General features: G+C 39.6%; 1 protein-coding gene across 3 annotated transcripts in view; it reads right to left on the bottom strand.

The window, feature by feature from the left end:
* ERI3 (ERI1 exoribonuclease family member 3) overlaps window positions 1–18563 on the bottom strand; it is a 305203-nt gene that overhangs the window by 114368 nt on the left and 172272 nt on the right. The window contains exon 6 of one of the 3 annotated variants that reach the window (XM_087719796.1): window positions 10785–12784. The exons of the other annotated variants lie outside the window; for them this stretch is intronic. Coding sequence (XP_087575922.1) covers window positions 12665–12784 — 120 coding nt within the window. The 3' untranslated portion in view covers window positions 10785–12664. Of the gene's footprint in view, window positions 1–10784; window positions 12785–18563 lie in introns of those variants that run through there. 3 annotated transcript variants of the gene reach the window in all.

Raw genomic sequence — 18563 nt, 5'->3', positions numbered from 1 at the left:
CTTAATAAATTCAACTGACAGATATATCACCTACAAGTTATAATGTATAAAGAACACATTCGTATTCATTTGTGTTCATCCCACACATCATGTTGCTATGCTTTATTATTTTTCCCTAAAAGGGAACAATATCCCTGAAGAAGTTGTGCCACAAGAGCTTCACTGTCTTCACTCAGATCACAAGTCTATACCTGGTCTTTGCTAGACAAAGTGCCTGACAAGAAGTAAATGGTATCATTTCCTCAAATCCTGCCCTCTTGTGGTGTGCAACCGATATATTACCCATTTATTCATCTGATGACATGGTGCTCCTATGAATCCGAAATCTAGTCTGCATGCGTAGAACCATGCCCTAATGAAGCAGAATGAGCAGGGGCCTGCCTATATGTTCATCCCCTCTTACCTATTATTAGATCTGAGAAACAAGCTCATTAAATGCTCCTGAAATTTTAATGAACAAAATTAGACAAGGCCCAGCATGATTTTAGAGATTACCACCATCTCTTTGGTTAGTTTATAGAGATTAAGTCCTGTTTCCTACAGTCGCTTAAATGGAAAGGCTGGGGATCGGGCTCAGCTCTGAGTTTCTCATATATCTATAGCACATGAAACAAAAGAAGAAACAATGATACACCAAGAAAGAAAGAAAGAAAGAAAGAAAGAAAGAAAGAAAGAAAGAAAGAAGGAAGGAAGGAAGGAAGGAAGGAAGGAAGGAAGGAAGGAAGGAAGGAAGGAAGGAAGGAAGGAAGGAAGGAAAAACCAGTTGGGAAAGGAACGCCATCCTATACATTCCTTAAAATCATTATCAGATATTTAAAAGAGTTATGGGATCGCTTTCCAAAGTACACAGAGGGGGTCTTTAAATTAGAACCAGCACCAGGAATGGGTTTTCCCTTTCCTTCCACTCTTCTGTGCTTATCAAGGTCATTGCAAATGACAGGCATACCTGACCAAACTTGTTAAAGAAGCAGCATGGAAGGTGGCCTGAGCACTGAAGGTCAAGTGTACCCTTATGCATATTCACAGCTGCCTGCAAGATCGATTGGGTTTTAATTGTTTTTCCTAGGGTTTTGGAAGGAAGTGCCAGGGGCATTGATCAGCCCTTGACGAAGCCACTTGCACTCAGGGCCTTGCACAGGCTGTCACTTTGGCGTAGGCAGACAGAAATCAAGGAGCTAAAAATGAGAGACAGAAAGCAAAACATGCCACCTGAAAAGAGGAGGCTGTCCCAGACTCCGGTAAGAAAAGCAGGGAAGGAAAGCAGGAATTGCGCTCGGAGATGTGTGACCAGTGAATTGTATTTGAAAATAAAGTTTTTAATTAAAATGGGCAATTCTGAGCCGCCTGCTGGCAGTGGCCAAGCAATCAGGAGACAGGAGCATGGCTGTTTAATATTTAAACACAACGTTTAATCTTTAAAGAGGAAAGTTCTTCTTCTGACTGTTAAAGCCTCTATTAAAGCAGGAGAGAAATGGCTTCACAGTAATTGCCACTGGGGTTTCCCAGACCATCCAAGAGTAAGATAGATGAAAGACAGAATGCTGTCTATACATTCCCCAATACGAAATTTCAGACAACATGAGTTTTAAAAAATGAGGGGGGGGGGGGATTTGTAGTCTGTAATCAAAACAGGGCACATGTAAGCAGAAATCTCAGTATATTACTACCAGAGATGGGTTCCTCCCTATTCGGTCTGGTTTGGCCAAATAGGTAGTAATTCCGGTGGACATATGACGGTACCGGTTCTATCCTTGACGGCGCCATCTTGATTTTCTGTTCTGCATATGCACAGAATAATCTTCATTGAAAAAATGTAATTTTTATTCCTTTTCCCATAATTTCATCTACTGCTACTAATAACAGATGTTCAGATCTACAGGTAAGTTCTCAACCTACGCCTAAAATTTTTGTTGCTAAGCAAGATTGATGTTAAGTGAGTTTTGCCCTATTTTACAACTTTTCTTGCCACAGTTGTTAAGTGAATCCCTGCAATAGTTAAATTAGTAACCCAATTGTTAAGTGAATCTGGCTTCCCTGTTCATTTTGTTTATCAGAAGGTCACAAAAGGTGATCAAATGATCTGCTACACTGCAAATGTCATAAATATGAATTGGTTGCTAAGCATCTGAATTTTGATCATGTAACTATGGGGATCTTGCAATCGTCCTAAGGTGAAAAACCATAGGTCATAAGTCACTTTTTTCAGAGCTGTTGTAACTTTGAACAACCACTAAACAAATAGATGTAAGTCGAGGACTATCTGGATTGCATTGTAAAAGATCCCTCAATTTAATTGTGAACTTTCAAGGCATATTAAATTTACCTGTTTATTCCTGAACTTTTGTGAAAGTTATTCCTTGCAATCTAGATACTGCTAGTGTAAGAATTAGTAATGCACTAATTTAACACCACTGCCAATACCTGAAAAAGGAAAACAGTTGTGTGAAACTATGTCTCAGAGAGATCTCTCACAGTTCTAGTTTTATAATGACAACCTTTCTGTCAGTATTAGATTTAAAGCTGTGAAGTCTTTAACAGGGCGCTTATATTTTATGAACTCAATGTATCTGGTACATAATCATACAATGCAACAAAGTCTGGGTGGTGAGCAGAAGTGTAGCCTATGTGAATATTTTGTTGGTTAAAACTTTCTTTCCAAATGCCAATAATGTCAAAAGCCAGAATAGAAAGCATAGCCAAAGTTACTATTATTTCATAGCCACATGCTGCAATTTCTCCATATGTATCTCCAATAGTTCAGATTATTCTTCCTCTACAAAGATAAGAAAGTTAACTATATTATTCATTGATTAATGATGTCAAGAAAGTTCTTCTGCATAAATATTAAGCACTGCCCAATATTTTCTTAGCAGCTCTGGGAGGCAGCATAAGCCCACCAAATGCAAGCCAAGCTTTCTGTTACAGCAAAACCTCACCAGAGGGGCAGGCACGGGGGAAGAGACAAGCACTTCGGAAGGATGTAGTGTTACAAAATGAGCACCCGGGTTTAACTCTCAAAATTCCATAGACAAAATTATTTTTATATCTGGTGTTCACTTCAGTTATCTTGGCAATAAGCATCTAACTTATCAACAAAAAGTATTTGAAAACAATAATAAAATAGAGCACTGGTATATATTGTCCTAATAGTCTTATGCTGTAATCCAATCTTTCTTTCTTTTCCAGTACCTTAATTTACCCAAATCCCCAAAGACTAGAACAGTGTTTGTCACCTGGTAGTATACACTGATGGTACACAGGACTCTAAATGGCATGCGACCTCCTGGATTATCTGCAAGGGTTGGAAACTGGGAGAGTTGGATGGTTGAATCACTGTGTGTGGAAAAAAGAAATTAAGACTTCAGACATTCCTCTATGGAGTCCCAGAGTTAAACCGTCTTCCCTGTGTCATTTAACTTGTATAGGAAGATGCAACATGAAAGCATCCAATGTTCTGGAATATGATATAATCGGTATATGGATGATACTTTACTGAACACCTCTATCCCAGACCACCCAGACATCTTTTCCAGTATCTGAAGGCTGTAATAGTGTGGATTGGAAGGTCTGTTTCCAGACTTAACTATAACAAGATGGAGTGCTGTGGGTCCGAGAAAATATTATAAGGATGATTACTACAATTATCAAAAGAGGCAACTTAAAATAAAGGCAGGCGAATTTTGGTCTTTCAGATGCTGCTGAATTACAGTTTCCAGCAATCCAGCAAAATGTTCCAGAACTTTTTTCCCCCCATTTTTCTTTTGTTTCATTTTTTCTATTTGTGTGCACATGCGTGCATGCACACAAATGCATGTACATGCACATACTTTTGAACCACCTTTTTATCTCTTGGCTACTGTCTAGATTAGTCCCTGCTATTTACTTGGCAAGGGTTTTTTGGGAAGTGGCTTGCCATTGCCTCCTTCCTAAGACTGAGAGAAAGTAACCCAGCTGGCTTCATAACTATTGTGGGACTAGAACTCACTGTCTCCTGGTTTCTAGCCTGATGCCTTAACTTATCTGATGATTCCTAACCTGAAAAGCATTTAGGTTATGCAGATAAGAGAATGGAAAATGCTTTAAACTTTTACAGTTTTATCACATCTAGTGCAAGTTCCTGCTATACTGAACCACACCTTCCATCTCCCTAACTAACTAGATCCATGCTACTTAGTGACTTTAGCAGTTTTGCCTAGCATTTCTAGAGTGCACCAGATTGCGAACACTAATCTATACAACTTAGCCTGAATGCCCAAGACAAAAGTAACAACCATTCAATTTGCATCCCAACATAATAGTTTATGTTTTCAATTTCTTACAAGAAGAATTAAATATTTGGAACATAAAACAAGATTATATTATTAGTCCAGATTTTCCCCCCCCTCCTTTTTCCACACAGAGAACTGAGCCCAAACTGGGATTCCTGGGGGTGGCTCTGGTAATATAAAAATATTTTACAAACATTCAAAACAAATTCAAAATTGACAATGAGGAACATACAAGCCTGATAAAATTCCAATAAATGTACAATTCCATGCCTAAAATATTCTTGGACTATGTAGCAACAAAAGCAACTAGAGTAACAATATTAAACACACATTTCTGTGGCAAGTTCACTTTCTGGATGCTGAGCGAGCTTTGAACATTAAAGAATATTTCTCTCACAGTCTACCCATCTCAATGTACAGTCAAAAAGCAGATACAGCTATCTATGCCCATAGATAGCCATAGTATGTACCCTTTTAAGCAATTTAGATAGAGGGGCAGCTACATTCATGGCTTTTCAAGTATTTTTAAGTCACTTACAAAAGCAGGATTAAACTATCAGAAATTCCATTTAATAGGACAAATAAAGAAATAACAATATACTCTATCAGACCCAAGTAGGCAGCTTTGATTTAAAAGGGGGGGAAGGGGAAAGAGAGGGATAAAAAAGGATAATGTGTGTTTACTCAAGCAAAGAAAAAAATATTTAAGTGATGTAGGGAGGAAGATTGCAGTAACTAGTGAAGAATAACATCGTCTGCTTTGCTGTCAAATCACACAAAAATTTCAGTAATAGATTCTCATTCTGACACTCAATTCAATTCGAAGGTGATCCTGCTTTATCCCAACACATCAAATATTAAACACTCGTATTAGCCAGGGTGCTGTCGCCTTTCTCGGCTTAGAGACACGGCACAAGAGGGGGAGGGAAAAAGAGGGGGAAAAACCCCTTTCCTTCACTCACTATAATATTCTCAATGTTATCTAAACATGCCTTCATATACAAGGCTTCTTATCAATTCTATTTGGGGAAGGGAGGGGTACTTAAAATGGTATTAGGTGTGGGGGGCTGTATTATTCTGATTTCCACAAGCTTTTCAATTTTGTGTGGAAAAAGCTTAGGGGGAAGCGAGGAAAGGAGGGGAAAGGGAGGCGGGGAGCTGGAGCAAGAGAAACTCTAAGAAAGGAAAAAAGCAGCCAGCAGTTCTCATTTGACGGATGCCTTTCAACAAGGGCAGTCTAGCTTGTCAAAGCCCGGGCTGGAGATGAATTGGCATATCTATTCAGCCTGCCTGTGGATGTCATGCAATACAGTTTCATATTCTGAGATAAGGCATGATAAGCAATTGCTGCCCTGACACCATTTCCATCCATCCCTTTCTGTCCGGAGCACATGAGTCTGTGGCACATACCTCTGCTCCATTGCTAATAAGTGGCACTCTACACTTAGTAAAATGCAGAGATAGAAAGTCTCTAGAATATCTCTGAACTCCTGGACGCATAAGCTTCTCCTTAGCAAAATACGATTTAAGCACCTCAATTGTAATTTAATTTCCCTCCACATATGCACATCACGCTAAGCAGGCATGAGATGTTCCTGCAATACACTGGAAACACTTGTTCCATTCCATGTGAGACAAATACAATACCTGTATTGTAGATACATGTTAAACAAGCAGCAGCAATGGAAAAGAATTAGATTTGCCACATTTAGATTGTCATTCTAATAATAAAAAATAGTCAAACTAGAAGACTTTGATAACAGGCAGAGATAAAACTATATACTGATTAAAGAATCTCTAAAAAGACTACTGCAAAGGGACAATACACTGACTATCAGACAGAAATTTCTGTCCACAACAAATGCCGAGTTCTGCAAGTCTGCAAATACTATGAGGAAGAAGATCCATTTGGGCTGAGGAAATAAAACACCAAAAAACGAATTTCAGACTAAAACTCAATAAAGGTGATCACTGCCTTTCATTTTTCTTTTAACTGTCTTCGCAGAGAAACCTGGCATTAATATATATGACACTGAATTAATTAGCATATGTGCCATTAAAATAAATAATTACAAAATCTTAGAAGAGCATATATTTTTAACAGCCTACAATTAAATTTCTGTATTAAAATATTAAGGACCTTATTGGCCTAAAGCTATGAACAGATTCTATAAAACGTTCTAAAAGTGCAGCTAGTCTCATGTAGGCAAAGATAGTTAAAGCAATATTGAAAAAGATACTGCTTAATTTAAGCGCAGCCATGTGCAGGCCTATGATTCTTCTAGTTCTTTGGATTTAAATAATTCTTTAGTACAAGTTTACTAATAATCTGTATTAATGCACTGAGCCTGGGAACTATTTCATCTTATAAAATATGTAAATCTGATTTACAATTTACAACACTTGCTATCTAAAATATATTTTTTTGTTCTAGGACTAACATTTCTACGCAAAACCTTTAAAATAAGGGAATAGACAAATTACTGCTGTTATATTCCATTTCAAAGAAATGTGGATATTCATTAGTCCAAGTATAAAACCCCAGCTCCCGATTCCTTGTTACTCCATTGTCTTTGTCCAGATTCTTTTTTCATGATTCCATTCCTTGCTGCATATCTCTGCCCCTCACAGGTTTATAAAAAAAAAAAAAGGGGGGGGGGAGAACCCTGGAAATTTTAAAATCTTGCCAAATACAATTGTGTAATTCATTTGGATTAGTGACCTTTAATTGTAAAGTACAATTGCAGAATAAAAAGCTGCAGAATAAAAAAATAAATAAAAATAAACCTGGAAAATATTTCCATTATTGCTTAGGAAACAGAAACATATTACATATCTATTCACCTCTACACTTTTATTTGAATGCATGCCTATAAGATAAAGGGGAGAAAAGAAGGAAACAACACAGAGCCTAACAGAATACAAGCATATAGTGGCAACAGACTCCAATACAAAAATATACATGCAGGGTTACTCCTACTGCATTTGATGAATATGATCCAAAACTGGAAAAAAGAAGTACTGGACTTTATCCATTCACAAAGAAATTCTGGATTCAACAGAACCTTTGTGCTGGAGGAGGGGTTCAGGCAACAATGACTCGTCCCTTCTGCCCTCAAAGCTTCATCCTGCCACACTATTATAGATGTTCTCTCACCCTCCAGAAGAGTCTCCTCATCTTTCCCTCCTCTTGCAAAAACTTTGAGTGCACTTTTAATGCCCAGTCATTGTCAACAGGAAAGTCATTCCCTAGCAGAACTACCCCTTTTTGAAAAAAGATGAAGGAAGCCTGAAAATGATGCCAAACAAATTACAATGGCCTCCCAAAACACTTCCAGACCAAATGTCAGCTGAGGAAATTGTTTCTACCCCACACATTTTTTATTCAAATACCTCCCCCTCTGCATTAGCATATATGCACATTATCCCCTGGCCCTATCAAGGATCACTGTTACAATGTGGGAGTCTCTAGCCAACTATACTTTGCAACATACTCATGGAGGCTAACACATATGAGGGTGTGTGCGCGCACACACACACACTTTAATTTCCATGCAAAAAAGGAACCAGGTGCCCATGTTCCCATAGTGCTCCCATCTCTCATTTTCTCCCCTGCCTCCACCACCCTCCTTGGATCCTGCCCCATTAGCTTAGTGCCCAGCCATCTGCGACGTCTCCTGTAATGCTCTCCCCCCTGTGTATCAGGGAGCTTTTCCATTAGCGCCTTTAATATTCTGACACCTTAGCACAGGCTGCTATTACATTCAAACACAGATCGCCCTGTGAAATTACATTGCCAGGCTTGCTAAAATGGAATTGGGTATAATCAGGCTGCTCCATGCGCTGTCAGTCCCATCACAAATACAACGCAAAGCAGGCTTATAGATGGGCTTAGCAGCTGCTACAAGTATATTTTTTAGTAGATGAAGTATCCCTTATTTAAAAGCATTTCCTTAAGAAGGAAAAATACTCACAAATATCTCTGTGTGTACATATACAAACACAAGCGTGCGTGCTCACACACACACACACACACACACACACACACAAAAGAAAGACAAATCAAAAGCTGCGCTAGTGTATTATCAATACTACTGATCTTTTCTAGAGAAAACTATTTTCTCTGCGGCTATCTGTTTATTGTTACATTATATGCACAGTGGAAGAGGAAAAAAAAAGATATTTAAACAGCCAGTCAGTGAGATATGTGCTGCCAGGAACTAATAGCTAAATGAAAACTGTATTATTTACTCCAAAAGGGAAGGTATGAATGGTGATCTTACAGGTGTCTTGTTCAGATGTTAATGCACAATATGCTGCTACTTTATTTTATTTTTTTAAAAACCTGGTTCATAAGTACTAGTGACTGATGCCTGTAAATGTCTTTTCTGTACTTGTGCAGACGTACAGGGCACAAGTAAGTTTACCAAATGAACACACTGGGAATCTATAGAAAAATGTTTAGAAAGAAGTTAGAGTCAGGCAGTCAACAGAAAAGCTTAGGAATTATCAAATTGTAGGAATGTTAAGTAAAGAATTAAGATGGAGAATAGATTCCTGTTATAGAGCCAATTCAAAAAGCAAAACATATTTAATAGATAATAGTGTTGTTGTATAAATCCATGGTGCAACTACATATATTGTGTAGAATTAAAAATACTATAGAGCTGGAAAGAGTGCAAAAATTATGGAACTCCAACAGTTTTCAGAAGAAAGGCTATAACAATGGGGACTTTTTAGCCCAGAAAGAAGTTAATAGGGAACATAAGAAAAATATTTATAATAATGCATGGCACAGATGCTACAGAAGATTTAGTTTCCTTCTCACAATATGAGAAGTTTGACTATTCCTTGAAACTAAAATGGGGAAATTCAGGGTTGATAAAACAAAAAAATTGAATAATATACAAACTATGGAATTTTCTGTAATCCAATACAGTGATGGCTATCAACTTAGAAGGCTTTTAAAACATTGGATCAATTCATGGAAGATCAGGAGATCAACAAATCTCAAAAATTATATTATTCTTTCTGAATCATAAACAGTCTATCTTACACAAATCTCCTAAAAAAAATCTTTGTCCAAATGGCAGTTTCCTTGTGTTAGTGAAAATTGGTGGTACTTTATTTGGTATCACTAACATTCTCACAAAGCAAAAAAGAAGAAGAAGAAGGAGAAGGAGGAGGAGAAGAAGAAGAAGAAGAAGACGACCACTACCAGTTGGTGTCTTTGTATGTTATACTGAGAAAAGCAGCACTTTGAAATAAGTACCCTATCATCAACTGATGTGGAGAATAACTGTTTTTGTCAGGAACAAGCCAGGATTTGGGTGATACAGTTATATAAAGGAAAGCCGGTAGATCTCCATGCAGAAACTGAGCAAGAGAATGCAAAAAGAAAGTGACTGACCTATCAGAAGGGTCCACAATAGCCAAGAAATTCTGGATGAGACTGCTGACCAGCTCACCAGCAGCTTGTATCTTTTAACAAAAGAAAGTGGATGCATTCCGAAGCTAGTCAATTAAGGAAAAGATGAATTAAATTCTTCATTCTTCCCCAACTATGGATGTTGATATTTGTATTAAGAGAATAAACTATTAAATGAGAAGCCATGTCAAACAAATGGCACACAAGTATATAAAATAGAAGTCACAGAAAAGATATATGGCCTAACAATAACCACATAAAGAAAAATAATGAGCAACCAGCACTGACAGTGACAAGAAGTGCTAAGCAGATGCTCATTATATGCTTGCAAAGATAATGTGGCATGAAAGTAAATGAGAATAACTAGTTTAAAAACGCAACAATATGCAGAGATTGAGAGCACTTGAGAACTTTCAAAGGGAAGGTAGAAAGGCAAGAACCTATGAAAAGAGTTGGAGGAAACCGAGAGACTGAAGAGACCATGGTATGGCCATGCTCCCAAGAGAAATGTAGCACTACAGGCACAAATCATGACTGCCTTCCCTGCAGCCCCTCCAAGTGAGCAAATGAGTTTGAAACCAATCAGTCCCTGTAACCAGAATAAGATACTGTCTATGTATGTGTGTTCATGTTCCGCTTGAGCTGAAGCCTGGTGTTAAATTCAATGCCTTGAGTATTGATTTCCTCACACATGCAGAACTTTGTTAAAGGTTGTTGTGAACTGAGATCAAAGAGAGGTTAACTCACTGCTCATAAGTGATGAAATGGACCTCAAGAAAATTCATGCCATCTAGTCTATCTTATGAGAAAGCCAGCAAGAGTCGTTAGTTACCAGTTGGTCACTAGTGCAAGGCACCAAGCCATGTGGCTTCTGATTACAGCTGGGATAAAAGTGAGTTCAACACTTAACAGTGTCTGATAAATCATAATGTGCCAAACCCTGGATTATTTTCTCCATTCGGTCTCCAACATCTCATTCCCAATTGGTAGGAAAGAAGCTTTACAAGGAGAAGAGCTATACTTGTGTTGGAAGAAATGTCCTTCTGGGTTCGGCTCCAAGTGGGGAAAAAGACACTGGAGGCATGGAGGCTGCTTAGAAAGATGGTTTAATGTTTTAATGGTGGACAGGTCCTGGGGGAAAAGGTGATCACATGCTTCCAGGTGTTGGGTGAAGAAGAAGAAGGGTCGAGGGAGGGGCTTGCAGGGCTTTTTATAATCTGTTCGGCCCCACAGATCTGCCTCCTGCTCCAGTGCAAGAAATGTATTCTGATTGGTTATCAGACTCACATGGGGCCATGCAGGGGCAACTCTCTAGGCTGAGTCCAGGTTTGGTTGAATTCTCAGATGCCATGTGGTCAGTTGGGTTATACTAGCATTCGTTGATTCCATCACCCTGGAGCTGAAGGGGAAAATTATTATGTAAAGGGACTGGCTTGGCTTCTTAATGGCCCATTGACAAAAAAGCAATAGCAATAGCAGTTAGACTTATATACCGCTTCATAGGGCTTTCAGCCCTCTCTAAGCAGTTTACAGAGTCAGCATATTGCCCCCAACAATCCGGGTCCTCATTTTACCCACCTCGGAAGGATGGAAGGCTGAGTCAACCTTGAGCCGGTGAGATTTGAACAGCTGAACTGCAGTCAGCTGAAGTAGCCTGCAATGCTGCATTTAACCACTGCACCACCTCGGCTCTACAGGGTGTGGGCAGGAAGCTGCAGGAATTTACTTTGTGTTTAAAACGTGATTCTCCCTTTTTCACATCCAGGAAAATATAATATTCTGCCTTTTCAATATTTCCTAGGATATTTTATTTTTCTAGGAGAGGGCTGGGTGATAACTTCCTACAATCCCTTCTTTTTTAAAAAAAACATGTGAGTGGAACGGACATGTTCTTGACAAAAGATTAAAATTGGTCAGATCAGGAAGACTTTTTTTTCTGATGGAAAGGCATTGGGAGAGACAGCAGAAGGATCCCTTCAGTGGCTTCCAGAGAGCTTTCAACCATGAAGGTCTAGCAGCCAGGCTAAAAGATTTGGAAAGAAATTTACAGTATCCAATTTTCTATGCCAATTATTTTCAGATATTTGATATCACTTTCTGTGAGCTTCCAGACAGGTTACAAGCAACCACAAATCCCAAAAATCCTTCACAGCCATGGTTCTGCCTTTTAAAGAACTATAGGCTGCCCATTTCCAAGGGATGGTTCTTGAACCTGCCCTAGCTCTTATTTTAGTGAGGCCAAATTGAGATTAGCTAGTGTGCAATCCAGGCTATTTAGTATTTTTAAAATTACACGCAATGAGCCCTGGGATTCCTACTCCTGAGATCAACAATGCAACATATCCTGCTTTACTGGGCAGTGTGGTTGTTTTTTTTTTTTTTTGTCACAGTGAGGGCTTGGGTTTTCTGGAGATCCTCTCTGGTAGCTCTTCAAGTGGGAGAATTACCTGAGTGGAACTTCCCCTCCTCCATTGGATTAACAAGGGCAAAAATCAACCTAGAGAAGCTTTATGGGGAGGTAAAGTGGAGGAGATACTTTCAATCTAATTCTGAATGGGGTTTCTCTCTCTTTCCCTCTTTCGTTGTGTGTGTGTGTGTGTGTGTGTGTGTAGCTACTTCTATAATACATAAAATACAGACATTTTGGATGAATTTCCCTCCCACCAGACAGAAATTTAAGGTGATCAGATCTTGCTGTGCCAGCCACTCTCAAATACAATTCTTACATGAGTATATTAAACTGATTACAATATAAATGAGACAAGAAAGAAAACCTTACAATCAATTTCTATGAATGAAGCAGAGAAAGAAAACCTTATAATCAATTTCCACCTTCCCCATAGTCTTTACAGCTGTCTTCTGGGAATTCAAAAGTCTTTTGGTCTCTACTTCTTCTTCTCCTTCAGGGTTCTTTCATGTCTGCTAGGGTGGCATGCTTGGTTTGGTGGTAAGGCTGGTGAGTTAGGCTTCACTCTGGTTGCTGGACATTCAGTGGAGGACTGGATCCAAACCCAATTCCTGGCTCAAATGGATGGAGGGTCTCCTCTGGAGGCATCTGGATCCATGTGCTCTCCTCATCTGTGCAGGGCTGAAAGACATGGGAACAAGATCCCCTCCCCCACTGAAAAGGCATCCTTGGAGGATTGCAGCTGGGGGGGGGGGGGTAGATAGCTTGCAGGCAGAGTTTGAGAAAAAAAATATTGCAGTTACTAAACAGATAAACTGGTAACAATATGGGGATATCACAGATGACAAAGGGAGCTGGATTCACATGCTTCAGGAAAGAGATGAACAGGTGAAATCATTTAAACACACAATAAATGCAACGATAAAACCTTTTCTTGTAAATGAACTTAAAACATTCCCAGGTTTATTACTTTAAGGTACTGAGAGAGAGAAGAAAGAAAGCATATATATTTCTCTTTACTCTGTGTGTTGGCCAAACAAACAGACCAAAGGCTCTTGGGGGGCGGGGGGGGGGCGGTGAGAGACATTTTACAGTTACAATTACCTCGAGGGCACACAAAGACTTAGACACACACACACACACACACACACACACACACACACACACACACACAAAGAGGGGATAACAAAACTCATGAGTTTCACACACACAAATCATTCCCGCCATGAATCTCAGTTAAATTAGGGAAGGCACAAATCTTAACAAACAAACCACGTGGTTTCATAGAAGATAGAAAAAGAGATGATAGATATGAAAAAAACAAAGAAAACCCCAACATTTTCCCTTTTCTTTTAAGTACTTTTATTTAGCCAAATTGGTTTTCCTGTGTCATCCCTCAGCAAAGCCCATTTCCTACATATTTTTTTTTCTTTCTTTTTATTCATTCTGTAACTCTCCCACGGGGCTCCATTCAGGACCTTTGAACTCAGCTTCCCATGTTTTTCCCTTTTTGATGTGGGATTTTCACACTTTGGCTTAGTCAGGTCAGCAGGCTATCGGTTTGTAGACAAAAAAAGTGTCTGGGGGAGACTTTGGTTCCCTATAAAATAAGTGCCCTCCCCTCAGAGGGAACCCTCAGGTCACGGTTTTCGGACTGGGGAAAAAAAGAACAGTCCCAGAGACTTTTCTACCACAGCAGAAAAGTACTGACACTCCTTTATTCAGGCCAAGGTTTTTGGATTTGGAAGAGTTCAAATCCAGGAGAACCTTTCTGCTTATTTGCAGATAAGTATTGGCATTCCTATTAATTTAGTCTAATTTTTCTAATTTCCTAGGGTTTAGGGCTTTGCTTCTATTGGTAGTCACAGGGTTCGTTACAATTCCTTAGTATTAGCAATTGTGGCTCACTCAGCTCCTTTCCTTCAAACAGGAGGTTTCACATCTCAGAGAGGTGATATGCCACTGCTATCCAGATTAAGCCTACACACATGGTCACACACACACTCACTCCCCTTAATTCTACAAATTTAAATTTAGCATGGTACTCACCTTCTTTCCAAGCAGCCTTTGAAGTCAAAACTCAAAACCCCTTTAAAACCTAGTTCCAAATGGGTAATGTCCAGGAAAAATTCTCCCACAGACTCAATGGGGTCGGTGCCGGGAAGGGAGGCTTACCTGGGCCATATCCATTGGTTAGGTTAGGTTGGAGTCCCATTTGGGGTGCCAATTGTTGGAAGAAATGTCCTTCTGGGTTCGGCTCTAAGTGGGGAAAAAGACACTGGAGGCATGGAGGCTGCTTAGAAAGATGGTTTAATGTTTTAATGGTGGACAGGACCACATGGCTTGAGGTCCTGGGGAAAAAGGTGATCACATGCTTCCAGGTGTTGGGTGAAGAAGAAGAAGGGTCGAGGGAGGGGCTTGCAGGGCTTTTTATAATCTGTTCGGCCCCACCTATCTGCCTCCTGCTCCTGTGCAAGAAATGTATTCTGATTGGTTGTCAGACTCACATGGAGCCATGCAGGGGCAACTCTCTAGGCTGAGTCCAGGTTTGGTTGAATTCTCAGATGCCATGTGGTCAGTTGGGTTATACTAGCATGCCTTGATTCCATCACCCTGGAGCTGAAGGGGAGAACTCTTTATTATGTAAAGGGACTGGCTTGGCCTCTTAATGGCCCATTGACAAAAAGGAGGAGTGGGCAGGAAGCTGCAGGAATTTACTTTGTGTTTAAAACGTGATTCTCCCTTTTTCACATCCAGGAAAATATAATATTCTGCCTTTTCAATATTTCCTAGGATATTTCATTTTTCTGGGAGAGCGCTGGGTGATAACTTCCTATACTTGTAAACAGGGCCTCACCTAATCCATAAAGACATTAGCATTAATGACATACTATTAGAATCAATGTAAAAATGGTCCTTGCTTAATGACCGTAAATAGGACTGTCACTGAGCAAAGCAGTCATTAGTCATTTGACTGCACCACTTATCAATAGCAGTTCCAATAGTACCAGTTGTGGTCATTTAGCAAGGACCATGCTGTCATTTTATTTATTAGCATATGGCATAAAATGTCAGGAAAATCTACACATGCTAGATAAAAGTGCAGTCTTGACAGCCTAGTTCATTCTGTTTGAGGCTTGCACACCTATCCTTGGTGTGTCATGGGGGGAGGGGGAACCAGCTTTACACCAGTTAACTAGTGGCACTCAGGTTGCTGCTCTCCCAGGCTCTTCTGCCAGTCTCACCTCACCTCATGTTACGATGCCTCATATCCAACCAGGTCCAGTACTGGCTTCTGTTCTCTACATACATGAATGCAGGTAGTTTTTTCCCCACCGAAGTGGTATCCATTTATCTACTCACAATACTGCATGCTGGGAGGGCAGGAGCTAGGGATCAAGCAATGGGAGCTCACTTTGCCTCACAGAGCTGGGCTGAAACCTCTGGAATGCAGGCAATTTCTGGACGGCAGTTCCAGAGTCATTAAATTTCTGTGCTACTGTGTCCTTTTGCCATGCTGTCACTAGACAAGAACCACACTTCTCTTGTCCTACCATGCTCACTACTTTTTCAACTCCTCTCACCCACTCTGCCCTGCACTCAACCAATACCTATTCCTATTGCCCCCACCTACCGTAATCTTCACCATTTTCTTCCTCCTGCTGCTGATATGATGCATCTGGCCAAAATAGATCCTGGCCTTTGCAAAAACTTGTGCAGCTTTGCCTGGGCACTCCTTATCAGTAGCAAGAGGAATAAGTTAGTAAGGTTCAGCTGGGGATGGTGGTGGTGGAGTGCATGGCAAGGCAGACAAAAGGGCAGAGATGGGGAGGAGACAGTGGAGGAGAGACATGTGGGTAGGTGGTATTTGTATGCTTCAAGTGATGTTGAGCGAGGTCTACTTGCATTCTCATGCAAGCTTACTAAAGAGGCTTGTTTTCTTTCAATAATCCCTAGAGGGGGGGAATGTGCTACTATTGTGTGGCTCTGACATAATCGGCACTTTACGTGGTTATGTAATCTAAATGTAAAAACAATGAACACAACTTCTTAATGAAATTTGTTATGGGAAGACTTGAATACATTAGTTATGACCCAGGTGGTTAAGGCAAGGCAGGGCTCTAGACAGTTCTTTATTTCTCTTAATAAATGTTCCAGCTAATGGCCTACCAATGACCGGTAAGGCTCCATCCCAATGCTATCATGAAGGCACCCACCCTCAGTCTTCCAAACACAGCCCAGGTAAATACAAAGAAAGCCCACAGAGAGGAATGCTCACAGGGCAAGCTACAGGGTTCCAAGTCCAATCCACAAGGCAGAGTCCAGGCACAATACAAGGGCAGTTCTCAGGACAAAAAAACAGGAGCCAAGCAAGAAGCAGTTCCAAAAGCACAGTGAACCAAATGCCAAATGCTGTTCCCCAAAAGAAGAACTAAGTCCAAAACAAAAGGCAAAGAGCAATCTTCCAAGCAAGGCAAGGCAAACAGCAACAGGCACGAGTCAAAGCCGGAGGAATGTAAGCCAAAGCAAACAATTGTTCTTGGCAAAGATAACTCCCCACGGCTTCTCCTTAAGTTACTCCCCTCCAAGTATTCCTTGGGAGGAGGAGTGGGGTGCCCTCCTCCCAAGTAGCCTTGCAGCCCTTCTCTGGGCTTGCCTACACTCTACTCTCTTTGCCCTTGGATCTAGTGGAATAGACAACTGTTTCTCATCAGAGGAGATCAACTGCCTATCACCACCATTGCCGGTCAGCAACCAATCCTCCCCTGTGTCTATGCAGGCAGGCAGCTCTGTGTCTGGTCAACCAGCTCCCCCCAATGACAACATCATCCTCAGTCCCTGACATGCCTTCCCTGTTGGACAGTCCCAGTTCCAATTCCTCCTCCAAACCAAGTTCCAAGGGGACAATGACAACATTAAGCACTTAAAGAAATTTTCAGAGTTGTGTGCCAAGAAGACAGTTTTGTTGAGGCAGTTTATAGTTTTGATAGATATAAACTTCAACACAGGGCAAGGGGAAATGGCATCAAAAGTATTAAGACAAATAATAATAAAGCAAAGTGTTTACAAAATTGCAGGAAGATAATCAAATGTTAATTAATGAGGTTAATTTTGTTTTGTCTTGTTTTTCTTTTTAAAAAAGACAATAGAATTGTAAGGTAGGAAAAGCTATAAAAATAAATAATAAAAAAACACCAAATAGCATGGCAGAATGATATTTCGATTATAAGATTTCATATAGCAATTGCAATATTTTCTTTGTTTTAATAATAGTGGAAACTTTTTTTTCATATATAAACATATATTTCTACCTCTCTTTCTTGCATGAGGGTTAGGTAACTTATGAAAGAAACAAATAATAGTATATTTATTGCACAAAAATATATAAGCAGTATTCCAATTAGCAAACCTGCCATTTTTAAAATCTCAATTGCCCCACCTTCTGTTACCACGTAGTTCTGCCTACAGCATTGATTCATATCAAACACCAATAGTGTTTATAGAGCAATTGCTTTGTACGCTCTCCATGCAGAATGATGAAGATTTCACTTAAACTCTCAACATCTACACATTTCAACTAAATTAGGCTATTTACTATAAAAGAACACAATGACAGTAATGGAATAATAACTGCATTAATAAAATACAACAATCCTTAGATGAGGAGCAGACATTCTCCAGCTTCGGGGAGAGAGTAAGAGAAAATTGGGCTATTTTTTTAAAAAAAAGTTATGCAAAACAAAATCAGGATTGGAAAAAAAGCAACAAAGGCTTGATCAAAAGAATGTGTAGTTTTAACCTTCGAAGCAATTATTCCCAACGCTCCCCCAGTTCCATCATCATCAGCTGGTGGGTTTCCTATTTTTTTAAAGGTTTCTAATAAGCGTACAAGGAACTGGCAGTATAACCATTACCAAACTGGTGCTTTTTAAATGCTGATTGAGAATTCTGGAAGTTATAGTTTTAATAATGTATTTAAAGGATATTAATTTGTGGACGAATGTGTAATATGTACAATTATATGTTTGCAAATTCTGTTATGGGGAAGAATCTAGTATCTACATTAAAGAAAGCCACTGTGAGCAAACCAAATATGCAAAAAGGCAATTTGCAATAATCTATACTGTAGTCAGAAATAAATCTCATTTGCAGACAAGAGGTCTTGAATAACAGCACAAAATGAATAACAAATGAAAAGGTTTATTTAAGAAATAGAATGAAACACATAATCTGGCACACATTGCATAGTCTTATCCCTCCCTGCACAATCCCATATTTTGCAATTTAATCACAATGTCTTACCTAGCAAGGTGTAATAAATGGGGTATCTCCAAAATGACTGGCAAATTATATTTAATTTGTTTAATTTACCCAGTCCAATCTTAATTTGGAAAAAGGTTTGCCTTCTAGTTAATATAGGGTCCTGCTTAATTTCATATCAAATCGCATGCTGCTTGGT

This window comes from Thamnophis sirtalis, unplaced genomic scaffold, assembly GCF_051295495.1.
Source record: "Thamnophis sirtalis isolate CommonGarterSnake01/CBP01778 unplaced genomic scaffold, rThaSir2_p1.2 scaffold_7, whole genome shotgun sequence".
Lineage (NCBI taxonomy): Eukaryota > Metazoa > Chordata > Lepidosauria > Squamata > Natricidae > Thamnophis > Thamnophis sirtalis.
The sequence above is the reverse complement of the archived record's forward strand: the minus strand, read 5'-3'. Positions and strand labels throughout refer to the sequence as shown.